Raw genomic sequence first — 12,758 nt, 5'->3', positions numbered from 1 at the left:
AAGGATGAACTCAAGGTTAAATGTGAACGAGAAAACATCAACCTCTCCCACGTTCCCGCCTGTCATGGGATAATTATTCTTAAATATGTAACGTGGTTATCTGAGGGGAACGACTTGAGAGAGAGAGAGAGAGAGAGAGAGAGAGAGAGAGAGAGAGAGAGAGAGAGAGAGAGAGAGAGAGAGAGAGAGAGAGAGAGAGAGAGAGAGAGAGAGAGAGAGAAAGAGAGAGAGAGAGAGAGAGAGAGAGAGAGAGAGAGAGAGAGAGAGAGAGAGAGAGAGAGAGAGAGAGAGAGCTGACATTTACGGCTTGGTCCGACAGGGCAGATCCCATTGAAACTTTTAAAATACTGAACAAATTAGAGGTTGTTGATCCGGACATTTTCTTCATAAGGTCAGATGCGACACAAACAAGGAGCAACGGGTTCAAGCTCAACAAGCCACAATGTAGGACTGAGAACAACTGCTTACTCACCCACAGAGTTAACCAATGGAACTGCCTACCCGCTGAAGCCGTAACTGACAAAACTGTGTTGAGTTTTAAAGTATACCTGGAAAAGATCATCAAGGCAAATTGGGGACCTTCGACAAGCCACCGGCTTCCTGTCCTCGTCGAGGCCACTAGAGTTAGTGGCCATTAGGTAAATCAGGTAAATACTAATGTTACACAGTATCTAGGTGCATTAATGTTCTCACAGGGAGCTACATAGTAGACTCTGTTGTGATAGGTTCTGTAGTATATCCCTCCTTTATTTTACTATATAAATTTATTTAATTATTAATTTAACATGGTTCTGCTTAAAATCCCTATATAATTCCAAGATTTGACATGTGCGTGGGTATTATTAATTCAATACAATTATATATCGTGTTTCTATACACATAAAAACCTCTAATTATAAGAATTTTGGAGCATGGAGCACTATCATTCGAAAAATAATGTAACCAAAATACTAATTTTGATAAAATTTTTGTATATTTCCTTAGTTAACCATGTTACTGTTTTCTATAAATCCTAAAAGAAAAGAAAATGTAAAACTAAAGGGTAACTTCTATCTAAATGTCAGGACCTGACACCTAGATAAGATTTTTTCAGGTAAAGGTACATACATTGAAAATGTGTTACAAACATAATGTTGGATTTATAGATAGAGCATAATACATACAATGCCTGACGCCACTAATACGCACAGCGTTTCGGGCAAGTTGTGGAGAAAAACTTAGACTACAACTTAATACTAATTCAGATTAAAATAACAATCTTATTATTAAGATTATAATAAGATTGTTAAATAATCGACTAGTTGTCTCATATGAGATAATAGACCAGTTGTCTCATATGAGATAATCGACCAGTTGCCTCATATGAGGTAATCGACCAGTTGCCTCATATGAGATAATCGACTAGTTGCCTCATGAGGTAATCGACTAGTATCCTTGCATGTAAGTTAATTGACATGGAGTTGCTTCAGCTGTCAGTACTTTCGACCCGTAGTCTTATTTGTCAGGTCTCTTGGCCAACAGCCTCAGAGGTCACGACCTCTCTGTAGGGTGCAGTAGCACATCCACAGATCTCCAGTATCAAATAATGATACTGGTAATGGCTCCAAAGGGCCACCACTTACGGGCTATTCATGCCCGTGCCACCTTTTGGGTGGCTTAATCTTCATCAATCAATCAATCAGCCAGCAGCCTCACTTGTCAGGGCCCCTCGACCAGCAGTTTATCCCAGAAGAGAAGTATGCCATAGCCTAATCAGTTTCCCCCCCCCCCCCAACCCTGCCCGAAACGCTATGCGTAATAGTGGCTTTAGGTATTGTATGTACTAGATCTATCTTTAAATCCAATATGATGTTTGTAACTCAACATCTATGTATGTATTCCAGTTCAAGTATGTTTATTGAGACAAGGAAAAAATACATCTCAAAGGGATAGAGTAGCTTAGGCTATTTCTACCCCCTTAATGTATGTACTTTTCCTGAATAAAAATTAGATTTGATTTAATGTTTTATATAAAATATAAATAGACTAAATTGAATATGTATTTGTAGTTTTTCAGTATATAATTTATGTGGAACATGTATACCGAAAAAGACCTCATATATAGTCACCCTGGACACTCCCAGGCAACGTCCTCCGAAGCGGACTTCTGACCCATTTCGACGCAGACTTCTGAACTTGGCCCTCGACGATCGACCGCGCCAGGTTGAAGGGCCTTGAGCAACGGCGGGCAACTGGAACGCGTCCGTGAGGAGGAAGACATCCAACACAGGCAAAGGGGCAAGAAAAAGTGTTGGGTGGAGGTAGAAGGACACTAATTCCTCTACTGCAGTGATTCCAGATTCTTCATTAGTCACCATGACAATGAGGACGTGGTAAAGCAAGAGGAAGTTGTTAAAAGTGAGTCACGGGGGATAACAAAAAACACTACAACAAAAGAAAATTCAGAGCAAGAACGCTGTAGGAGTCACTGCCGTTATTACAGACTTTTTGAGCGCGCGACAATGAAAGAAAACAAAAGGTTGCTCCAGTAAATGCGACACGATACAGAGAAAGACTCAAGATCCTACGGCATAAGGCAACAGCACCCAGTTATTGCTGTTCCTTCAGGAGCCACAGTCGGAAGTGTTGTTGTTCCTTCAGGAGCCACAGTCGTAAGTGGAAGCTAAACAAAACGTGAAGGTCAACTGAGAAAGCGTCACAAAGAAGTTATCAAGTATAAGCGATGCGAGAAACTGAGACAGACAATTTCAACTGGACAAGGAAAGAGATGGGTATAAGAGGGCTTGGGAACGCTTGGCCAACCTTCAGATTTAAGTATATTGAATTCTTGCGGCTTTCACTTGACCAAGTCTCCATAACAAAGCCTCTGGAGGAAAGAGCACCCAAGGTCCTTCCATTAATATATGAAGTCTTTAATATTTCTGGAGAATTTGAGATAATTAGTTGTTTTTATATGAGCATTAAGGGCCGGAAGCACGCGTTGCCTGATATCTGAGACATACGAATTAGAGAACGATAGAAAAAAACATAAAAAGCAAGAACTTATGTCAGAGTACTTTCTTGAAAACCTGATTTCAAATGAACGTACGATGAAGACAACTGAACACGTTGCACAGTAACTGGCAGAGATCTGAAAACAGTCATACATCTTTCACGAAGTATGAAGTATCTAAGAACATTACAAAGCTCTAAAAATATTATCTAGACAGCGCACGTTAATGATCCAAACATCAAATCCATCTCTCTAAAACGTATCCGCAGCCGAACATTTCCGTCACACGTATTCCGTGGTTTTATTACACGTTCCCGTAACCTCTCGTGGACGGTCATGAGGCAAGGAAAAACTCGAATTTGGTGGGCGGCGTCGCGACTCCGGAAGCCCATCCCTGGTACGTCTTGCAGAGCGGGAAGTCACACAAGAACACCCACGAGGTAGTCAGTGTTTTGTGACGACCGTGAACACCCTCATGTAGCTTGAGGGTGGGGGTGTCTTGAGTGGGAGTAAACTGTAAACTATGTGCATGGGTGTGCTGAAGAACGGTGCGGACTCATTTAATTGGTGTGAGTGTTCCAAGACCAAGTCCATTGCCGCTGGATGGAATGGACTTGGTCTGGGGACGGGTTGCATGTTATGTCATGCTCCCTAGCAAGGCTCGTGGAATATAACTTTCCCCTCATAAATCAGTGAACCGCCTAGCCTCAAATATGCAAGTTCAAAATATCTAGGGTTGAGTGAAAGTCTAAGTAAAATCCACCAGTTTACTGGGGAAAACTTATCTACACGACACAGCTTATTTACAATATCTATATACATATACCCACAACTAAGTAACAATCAAGTTAATACAAGTCACAAGTCATAGCTAGCAGCTAGATGTCACTAAGCAAAGATCACCTAGTAACATTGGTACATTAGACAGCTTAAGACTGGCTGGTTGTGAACATGATGGTTATGTACATACATGTACATGTTACGTACATGGTTATGTACGTTACATAACTAGAGTTGGGGGGGGGGGGGTTAATGTCTCAGCATGAACAATAAACACAAGTCAGTGAACTATAACTTTGCCTTCAGAAAAACTAAGTTCCAACTGGACTAGCAAATGGCAAAGTCGGAAAACTCTTCTCAAAAGTCAGAGTCCACAATGACAAACAAATGGCAAAGTTGACAATGCCTGAAAAATATGGCAGAGTCCGAGTAATTGTCGGGTTGCATCCTGGGAAGGGTCAGTAATTCGATCCCTCGATAAAAGCCTAATACATGTATATATAAACTGGCTACCTGTCCCCCAACACAATGAATTATTAATTTAACTATTTTGAAAGATATTTAACCAAATATAAATTTAAATAAATAATATTAAAATTTAAGATTGAGGGTTAAAGTGGGAATAATTCTAGACATCTGTATTGACAAGAGACTATATAAGCCTAATTCAGCACGAATATAATACATATCCCAAAAACATGCAAACAATTAGCATAATATGAAGAATCACATACTATGTCTTCCCACTGCTCCTCTTATACTCTCACTTGGCAATTTATCCCAATGTAACTTACAGTATCTGTGCATGGGGCTCAACCACCGCTAACTACCTTAAACCCATCATCATGCAGCAAAAAGCAGCTCTCAGAAATATAGCAAAGTCTGGCTTCATACAACATATACTGTACCATACACAGCCTCACGCCCAACATACACTCTCCATACATTCTCTTCCAACACGGATGTAATAAAACATTACAAAACCTTACACACAAAATTAGCTCGACATTCTACGAGTGCGACTAAATCTATACAAACACGCCATGTAAATAGAGACCTAAAAAGTTAAACACGTTTCCTAATATAAAGTTAATGGAGAAGTATAGGGAAAAAGCATCTAATATCCTGACAATGGTATCCTCATCAGTTTGTTTTCACTCCTTGTTGTTGCCATTCTTACTTTGGTTATGTCAGCATCAGCCAGTGAGCCATGGATCGTGTGATGCTACTCAGGATTACGTAGTCTTCACTGATCCGCAACATTGACGAATTTGATTGTTCCTGCCAACCGCGGCTAGTTTATTGTGCACCCCATACTCATCCTGTGAGCGGTAGTTTGTTGTGCACCCCATACTCATCCTGTGAGCAGTAGTTTGTTGTGCACCCCATACTCATCCTGTGAGCGGTAGTTTATTGTGCACCCCATACTCAGCCTGTGAGCGGTAGCTTATTGTGCACCCCATACTCATCCTGTGAGCGGTAGTTTATTGTGCACCCCATACTCATCCTGTGAGCGGTAGTTTGTTGTGCACCCCATACTCATCCTGTGAGCAGTAGTTTGTTGTGCACCCCATACTCATCCTGTGAGCGGTAGTTTATTGTGCACCCCATACTCAGCCTGTGAGCGGTAGCTTATTGTGCACCCCATACTCATCCTGTGATCGGTAGTTTATTGTGCACCCCATACTCATCCCGTGAGCGGTAGTTTATTGTGCACCCCATACTCATCCCGTGAGCGGTAGCTTATTGTGCACTCCATACTCATCCCGTGAGCGGTAGTTTATTGTGCACCACATACTCATACCGTGTGTGTACAGTTTAAAATGGTTTGCGTCTCAGGGTAGATTTAGGTCAACATAGCTAATACAATGTACCAATGTTTTGGGGACTAGTCGAGATATTTTTGTTAGGTATTTATAGGTAAATCGAACAATGTGAGGCTTAAGACTCCATCTTGAGGATTGTCTAGTTGCATTAATTTAGTTTCACTCTTGTAGCCATCAAACAGTGCTGTTGGAGAGATAACCTTGTATCCATTCTAACAGTTGAGCGTCTATAGATTCAAGTGGGTACAGGTTCCCTCAGCACCTAATATACTAGTAGCCTACTATTTAATAAGGTACTCGCCAGTTATACACGTGTAGCCTAGTATTAAAGGAGGATTAACCGATTAAAAAAATAACTATGCTAAATTAATTTATTATATCAGTTCTAGAGTTAGGCTTTAACTGCGCCGAAATACAACAAGAGGTGTTTTGAGTGTAGTGTGTTCCTCAGTGATATTAATATTGAATTCTGTCTTATATTAGAGGGAGCGAGGCCAGGGGGTGAGAGGCAGAGGAAGGGTGCAGGGAATGGCCTCTCGTAAAATATATTGCAGTAATTAACTATTTTGCTGTGAATAATTATAACAGAGGGGACGGCCCGGAGGGAGGGGAAGGGGGGGGGGGAGTGCGAAGGAAGAAGGTAAAGGAGGAAACAAAGAGGAGGAGGAAAGAATGGTCCACTTAATCACCAATTTCTGTATTTTGACCCATTGTACCTCTTTATGTGTATATATGTGTGTGTGTGTGTGTGTGTGTGTGTGTGTGTGTGTGTGTGTGTGTGTGTGTGTGTGTGTGTGTGTGTACATAAATAAAAGGTGATTGTACTGAAGAAATGGGTGACTAAGAAGTGATAATGCAAGGAGCTATTATGATGGGAGGGGAGAGGAAAGGGGGGGAATTGGGTGTAGTGGAGAGGAGGAGGGTGATGGGGAAGAGGAAGAAAGAGGGTGTTAGTATGTGTTGGAGGTTGCTCCTCCCTGGGAGGGGAGGGTGCCTGTGGCAGCTACATAAAGGGAGGGTGTTATTCACGCCAGCATCACTTTCCGTCGGTACTTCACCCTCGCCACACCTCCCTCACACCCACCATGGACGCCCACAAGGTATGTTACTGGTGGCAGTTCTGAGTCACGTAGGCCATTTGGTCATGGGAGACATCTCCCATCACGCAGGGTGTCGTCGCACCTCCACAGATCTTCAGTATCAGCTCTTGATACTGGTAACACATAAGACATGTGAATTTTGTTTTCAAACATTAACATGGGATTCAGGTAAGAGAACTCTTGCTTAACCACCTCGTTAGAGTTCCACAAGATGGCAACGATCAAAGAGACGAGGGAGGGCGAGATGTTGAAGATATTGGCCATTCAAGATCATTCATCTTCTTGAATGGCCAGAAAACTACAACGCTGCTCCTCACAACCAATCCCTATGCATATTAGTGAATCAGAAAGGTATATCGGGATGAATGCTAAGGTGGCTGATTGAGTATGTTTCACGAAAGAAGTTCAGGACCACTTGATAATGAATGGATAGACCGAATAGGTCCAGGATAGACCGAAACGTCGTTGTTTCATCATTGTGTGATGTGTTGTTTGGTTATCAAGGCTAAAACCACATTGAGACAGGTGATATGAGAGGATTGAGAGGTAATAAGTGGAGTACCTCATGGGTCAGTTCTAGGGCCCATATTAATTTTAAAATACGTTAACGATCTAACATAGGAAATAAGTTACCGGTAATTCGTATCAACATTTCCTGACGATGAGAAGTGCAATACATTGCAAAATGTACTAGACTGTCGCTAGAAGTGGTATGAGAAAAGGCTACTGGATTTTAACTAAAAAAAAATGCAAAATAATCAGGATTCGAATAGGAACGAGAAGACGTCAAATACAGTGAAAAATGATGGGGACATAAGAACAAAGGCAACTGCAGAAGGCCTATTGGCCCATACGAGGCAGCTCCTATCTATAACCATCTAATCCCACTCATATACATGTCCAACCCGCGCTTGAAACTACAACTACGCAACTATCCACTTCAGAAGAAAAAAAAAACAGGTTTGGTGAACATCAGCAGCATAACGTCAGCTTTATACTTACACATGTCCAGATGAACTTGAGGAACTCTGACAAAGGAGCCTTCCGAACAGTATAAACAACCTTTGTGATTCCCACTCGTGAGTATGCTGCCCCGGAACACCTACCAAAAAATAAAAAATCCTAAGATATGCAACAAAGCTCAATCCTGAGGTAAAGGGACAGAGCTATGAAGAAAGACTGAGGAATCTGAGTGACCTGGAACTGAACTTATATATTAATGATACCGACGTTCATGAATCTAAGTGGAATTAACTAAATAGGTATAAAAAACAATGTTTAAAGCAAGAAACAGTAGCATGAGAGGTCATGAATCCAAACTATAGATTCAAATGAGTCAGATGTCAAAAAGAACTCCTTCAACGTAAGGGTCGAAAATAAACAAAATAAATTAGATGCGGAAGTTGTCAATACTAATTCAAAACAGATTTAAACGTAAATATGATGCGAATAAAGAGGGAAAATATTAATAACACCGAATTAAAAAAAAAACCGTTCTGGCGTGTAAGCACATTAATTGGGGGCGAGTACAGTACATGGATCATATTGCGTGTGCTGTCCGCGGCTTCCGGGAATTACATGTGATCAAAGCCGGAAATAAGAGTGTTTATTTATGCTATTCATTATTTAACCTATTAAGGAAGGAAGAATATGGCAGGAAAATATTACTCAAAAGTACATTCCTTATATATAAAATATAGAGGACTTATAGGAAGAATTCAACCGGTCTATATAAAACAAACAATTTGCTTTGTGTCCAAAGAATTGCTCATTTCAACATCAGGATCATTCAGGCTCTCCCGCCCGCTCAGATGTGGTGAAGTGCCACGCTAGCCAGCCTAGCGTGGCACTCTGGTGGGTGCCAGCAGCAGCTACTGGTGCCTGTTCCCTCGGCTTTATATATATATACCAAACTAACAACGCACAATAAATGCAAGTAATGAATTCCATATCTACAAACGACTGCGGGTAATTCCGAGGGAAAACGATTATAGATTCACTATCATTGGCTGAGATGAATCTGCTAAGTAGGATTTAATTAATAAGAACATAGAATGTTAGCAGCATTTCGTTTTGCCCGTCCTCAGACCACAGGGCAGTGAGTTACAGAACACTCAACAACAAAACATGACTGAAAATATTTAATATTGTAGAATTACGATGCTAAACATCAGACACAAATTCTCGTCTGTCTTACCTGAGCAGAGCTGTAAGGCAACGTTAGGTGAGGAGACATGTGCAGGACATCCCACCCAACATCACTCCCTTCTATCCTGCAGGTACTATTGATGACAGTGACGCTGACTGTGATGCTGTCTTCTGCTGTCCTCGCTGTACCTCAGCTCTTAGACCACCATGCCACCGTAGTGAGTACTCATCCCTAGTTCTTTCTTCAGGGTACATATGGCACGAGGACAAGTTTTGGGCATCGTCATCCATTCGGACATTCATTATTCCTCCTCTTTGTTGAGCCAAAATATTTCCCTATATCTTTGGGTTGAGCCAAAATATTTCCCTATAGCTTTGGGTTGAGCCAAAAATTTTCCCTATATCTTTGTGTTAAGCCAAAATATTTCCCTATATCTTTGTGCTGAGCCAAAATATTTCCCTATATCTTTGTGCTGAGCCAAAATATTTCCCTATATCTTCGTGTTCAGCCAAAATATTTCCCTATATCTGTGTTGAGCCAAAATATTTCCCTATATCTTTGTGTTGAGCCAAAATATTTCCCTATATCTTTGGGTTGAGCCAAAATATTTCCCTATATCTTTGGGTTGAGCCTAGCTATCCCTCCCTCTCCCTGTGTTGAGCCTATCTGTTCTCCCGTAGCTCTGTTGAGTCTGTCCCCCCCCCTACCTGTAGCTCTGTTCAGCTTTCTGTCCCCCTGTAACTGTTGAGTCTATCTGTCCCTGTTGTAGCTGTGTTGCATCTAGCTCAGCCCAGCTACTCCCAACTAGGACATTGATCCTAGAAACCAATTGAAAGTAACCAAAAAGTTGGGTACCTCTATGTTGCAGTGAATTGTGACTCTCATTGTCCCATTTTTATGAGTCGTAGCCATTCTCTTTTTTATGAGTGTTCCGCTCTCTATTATGAGACTGTCCCCTCTCTATTATGAGCCTGACCCTCCCAGAAACTAAACCCAAAATTGTTTCTTTGCTAAGCAAGTTACAGTATTGATGAGCTTGTTAACCTATACATCAACAAAGAATATACACTATCACTGAGCCTGACTTCAGAGGGGCCCAAACCTGTATAACAGACTAAGAACCTCCTTATGACCCTCACGACTTGCTTCTACCTCCTCAGCCCCGCTACGAGTTCGGCTATGAGGTCAATGCGCCAGACTACGGTAACGACTTCGCGCACGCTGAGCGTCGGGACGGACCGGATACCTCCGGCGAGTACCGCGTCCTCCTGCCCGATGGCCGTGTGCAGGTCGTCTCCTACACCGTCAGTGGAGACTCCGGCTACGTTGCCCAGGTCTCCTACCAGTGACCTGCCACACTCTACACTCTCATACACCCAATTGTTTCCATTTGTGTGGAAACCAGAATCCCTCTACTTGTAAGATCTTAATTATCAATAATATTTATGTAAAATAAGAAACACATGACAACCCTTATTTTAATTTGGTCTTTACATGGCCAAGTCTTCTTAGCTAATTACACTATATTCTAGCATCGTCTATATACTTTAACCCCCTGCCTTCTGTGTTTTATCCTCCCTTTGTACTTGTATCCCCTCTCTCATACTTTATCCCTGCTTTTTTATACTTTTATCCCTGCTTTCTTATACACTATGCCTCCCCTCTTATATACTATGCCTCCCCTCATATATACTCTCTCTCCTCTCTTATGCCCTATTCCTTCACTCTAATATACTATCCCTCCCCTCTTATACACTACCCATTCCCCTTATGCTCTATTCTTCACATATTTTACACTATTCCTCATCTCTTATATACTATCCCTCCCCTTTTATGCACTATCTTTCCCCTCTTATGCATTATCCCTTCCCCTTATGCACTATTCTTCACATCTTTACACTATTCCTTCCCCTTATGCACTATCCTTCCCATCTTTTACACAATTCCTCATCTCTTATACACAATCGCTCTCCTGTTATGCACTACAGTATCTCTAACTTCTTATATATTATGCCCTCCCCTCGTACACACTATTTCTTCCCATTATACACTATCCCTCTCCCCCTTTATACACTATTCCTCTCCACTTATATATATTATCCCGTCCCTCATGTATGCTATACTCCGCCTCTTATACACTGTCCCTCCCCTCTGATACTCTCCCCTCTCTTCTGATACACTGATACACTCCCCTCTCACATATAATCTCTCTCATCAAATCATGCCACTCTGCTCTAGCCAACACTATTAAATTACTTAAAATTATACCATGTAATTTTTGGTCTATATATCATCATTTTTGTTAAACAACTCAGTATATTTGCAAGAGTCTAGTCATCAGTATTACACTGAAAGCAGACAGATGCTCTTTATAATTTAGGATAACATTTTTATATTTTTTTCATATAATTTTCAGATTTTTTTTTAATTTACTCATTATACAGTATATGAAAGAAAATCTGTGTCTATACATGCAGTCTAAATTATTACTAAGAAAAATATTGTTCTTAACACAAATTATATTTTGTGAAACATTATTTAATAACATTCATTTATAGTTATAATATATTTTTTATTTTAAGAAATTGCATGAGGGCTGGTTCATTTATAGTGCCATTCCACACCAATGTACAGCATTTAAACTATTTCAACAATTTCTTAATATTTAAATTGTGAACCTTATATTAATTAAAAAATTACTCAATTTAAAAACATAAAAAAATGTATGTATATACTTGAATATTTTTAATACATGTAACTCTAACGAGGAAATAGCCTTAAAGTTTAGGCAACAATTTTTGTAAAAGATAAAACAATAAAGAACGATCACTTCAATTCTACATCACTAATTCCTAAGTTATAAGTGTCTCATATTAAGAAATAACCACCCTTGTCTTCTCTGGCTCTAAGGTGCTATGGATGCCATATACAGTATATCTTTACATGGCTCTCTATGCTAGTTTAGTTTGATAATTTAATGTGCACCCCATACCCATCCCATGAGCTGTAGTACACAGTACCCCATTGCATGAGTAATAGTGGACCCCCATACCCATCCTGTGAGTGGAAAAGGTTGCACACACACACCCACATAATGGGCTCAGGAACTGAACCCTCAAAATCATTTAGCAAAGAGGCCCCTAGATTTATTTTTAATACATAATGCAATGAAGACTAGAAAATTTAGTTACATTTTGAGGAAAACTGAACAATTCTTAGGTATTTTATTTTAAATTTTAAGTCCTTGATAACAACACAAAAAATGGTAGCAACAATGGCGAATTGCCAAGTAATACTTTCTGAATTTACCTGAGAGCTCCCATGTCTCCAGTGGCCTTGATGAGGACAGGAAGCTGGCAGCTTGTCAAGGGTCCCCAACCCCATTAGTCCTGATTATTTTATCGAGCTCGATTTTGAATTGCAGAAATATTTTGGCATTTATGGCTTCAACCTGTAGGCTTTATGAGTTTATAAACCTATGGGTAAAAAAGCATCTGGTACCACAATCCAGCCCATCCTCACATACAAAGATCCAAGCTCGTTAATCCAGCTGCCAAATCCCCTGTTTATGAATGAAAAGTGGTTTACACACAACTCACAACTGATGACGTCTGAACACTTCCAGAACAAGTGCTTTACTCATATCATCTGTTCGAATCACAATTCTATAAATGCTTCACCCACTTACTTCAAATAAAATACTCACCAACAGAACCTGAACACCTAACCTAACCTACGCCTAACTACAGTATACATAGAATTTTTATGTATAATACTATTAATTTATATACAAAAACAAACCAATGTTTAATACACAGAATGTTAAAATTGACGAATGCGTCTGGGGACGACGGGTGCTGCTTTAAACAGCCTAGTGTGAGGACGGGTTGCACAATCTTAAGTTTTGAGAT

At 40.4% G+C, this 12,758-nt stretch overlaps 1 protein-coding gene and 1 long non-coding RNA gene across 2 annotated transcripts; one reads left to right on the top strand and one right to left on the bottom strand.

Annotated features, from left to right (window-relative positions):
* Window positions 1-3,745: 3,745 nt before the first annotated feature.
* Window positions 3,746-9,035, bottom strand: LOC138370874 (uncharacterized). Its single transcript, XR_011230238.1, has 2 exons — window positions 8,896-9,035; window positions 3,746-7,800 (listed from the first exon to the last, which is right to left on the bottom strand). It is a non-coding gene; the product is annotated as an uncharacterized lncRNA (long non-coding RNA).
* LOC123765253 (cuticle protein 19) lies at window positions 5,606-11,222 on the top strand. Its single transcript, XM_045753761.2, has 3 exons — window positions 5,606-6,698; window positions 8,978-9,064; window positions 10,008-11,222. Exons 1-3 carry the CDS (start codon window positions 6,684-6,686, stop codon window positions 10,194-10,196), a joined length of 291 nt encoding a protein of 96 aa, XP_045609717.1. The 5' UTR covers window positions 5,606-6,683; the 3' UTR covers window positions 10,197-11,222.
* Window positions 11,223-12,758: the final 1,536 nt, after the last annotated feature.

The sequence above is a fragment of the Procambarus clarkii genome, chromosome 33 (assembly GCF_040958095.1).
Source record: "Procambarus clarkii isolate CNS0578487 chromosome 33, FALCON_Pclarkii_2.0, whole genome shotgun sequence".
Classification (NCBI taxonomy): domain Eukaryota; kingdom Metazoa; phylum Arthropoda; class Malacostraca; order Decapoda; family Cambaridae; genus Procambarus; species Procambarus clarkii.
Note: the sequence above shows the minus strand (reverse complement) of the source record. Positions and strands in the feature narration are given on the sequence as shown.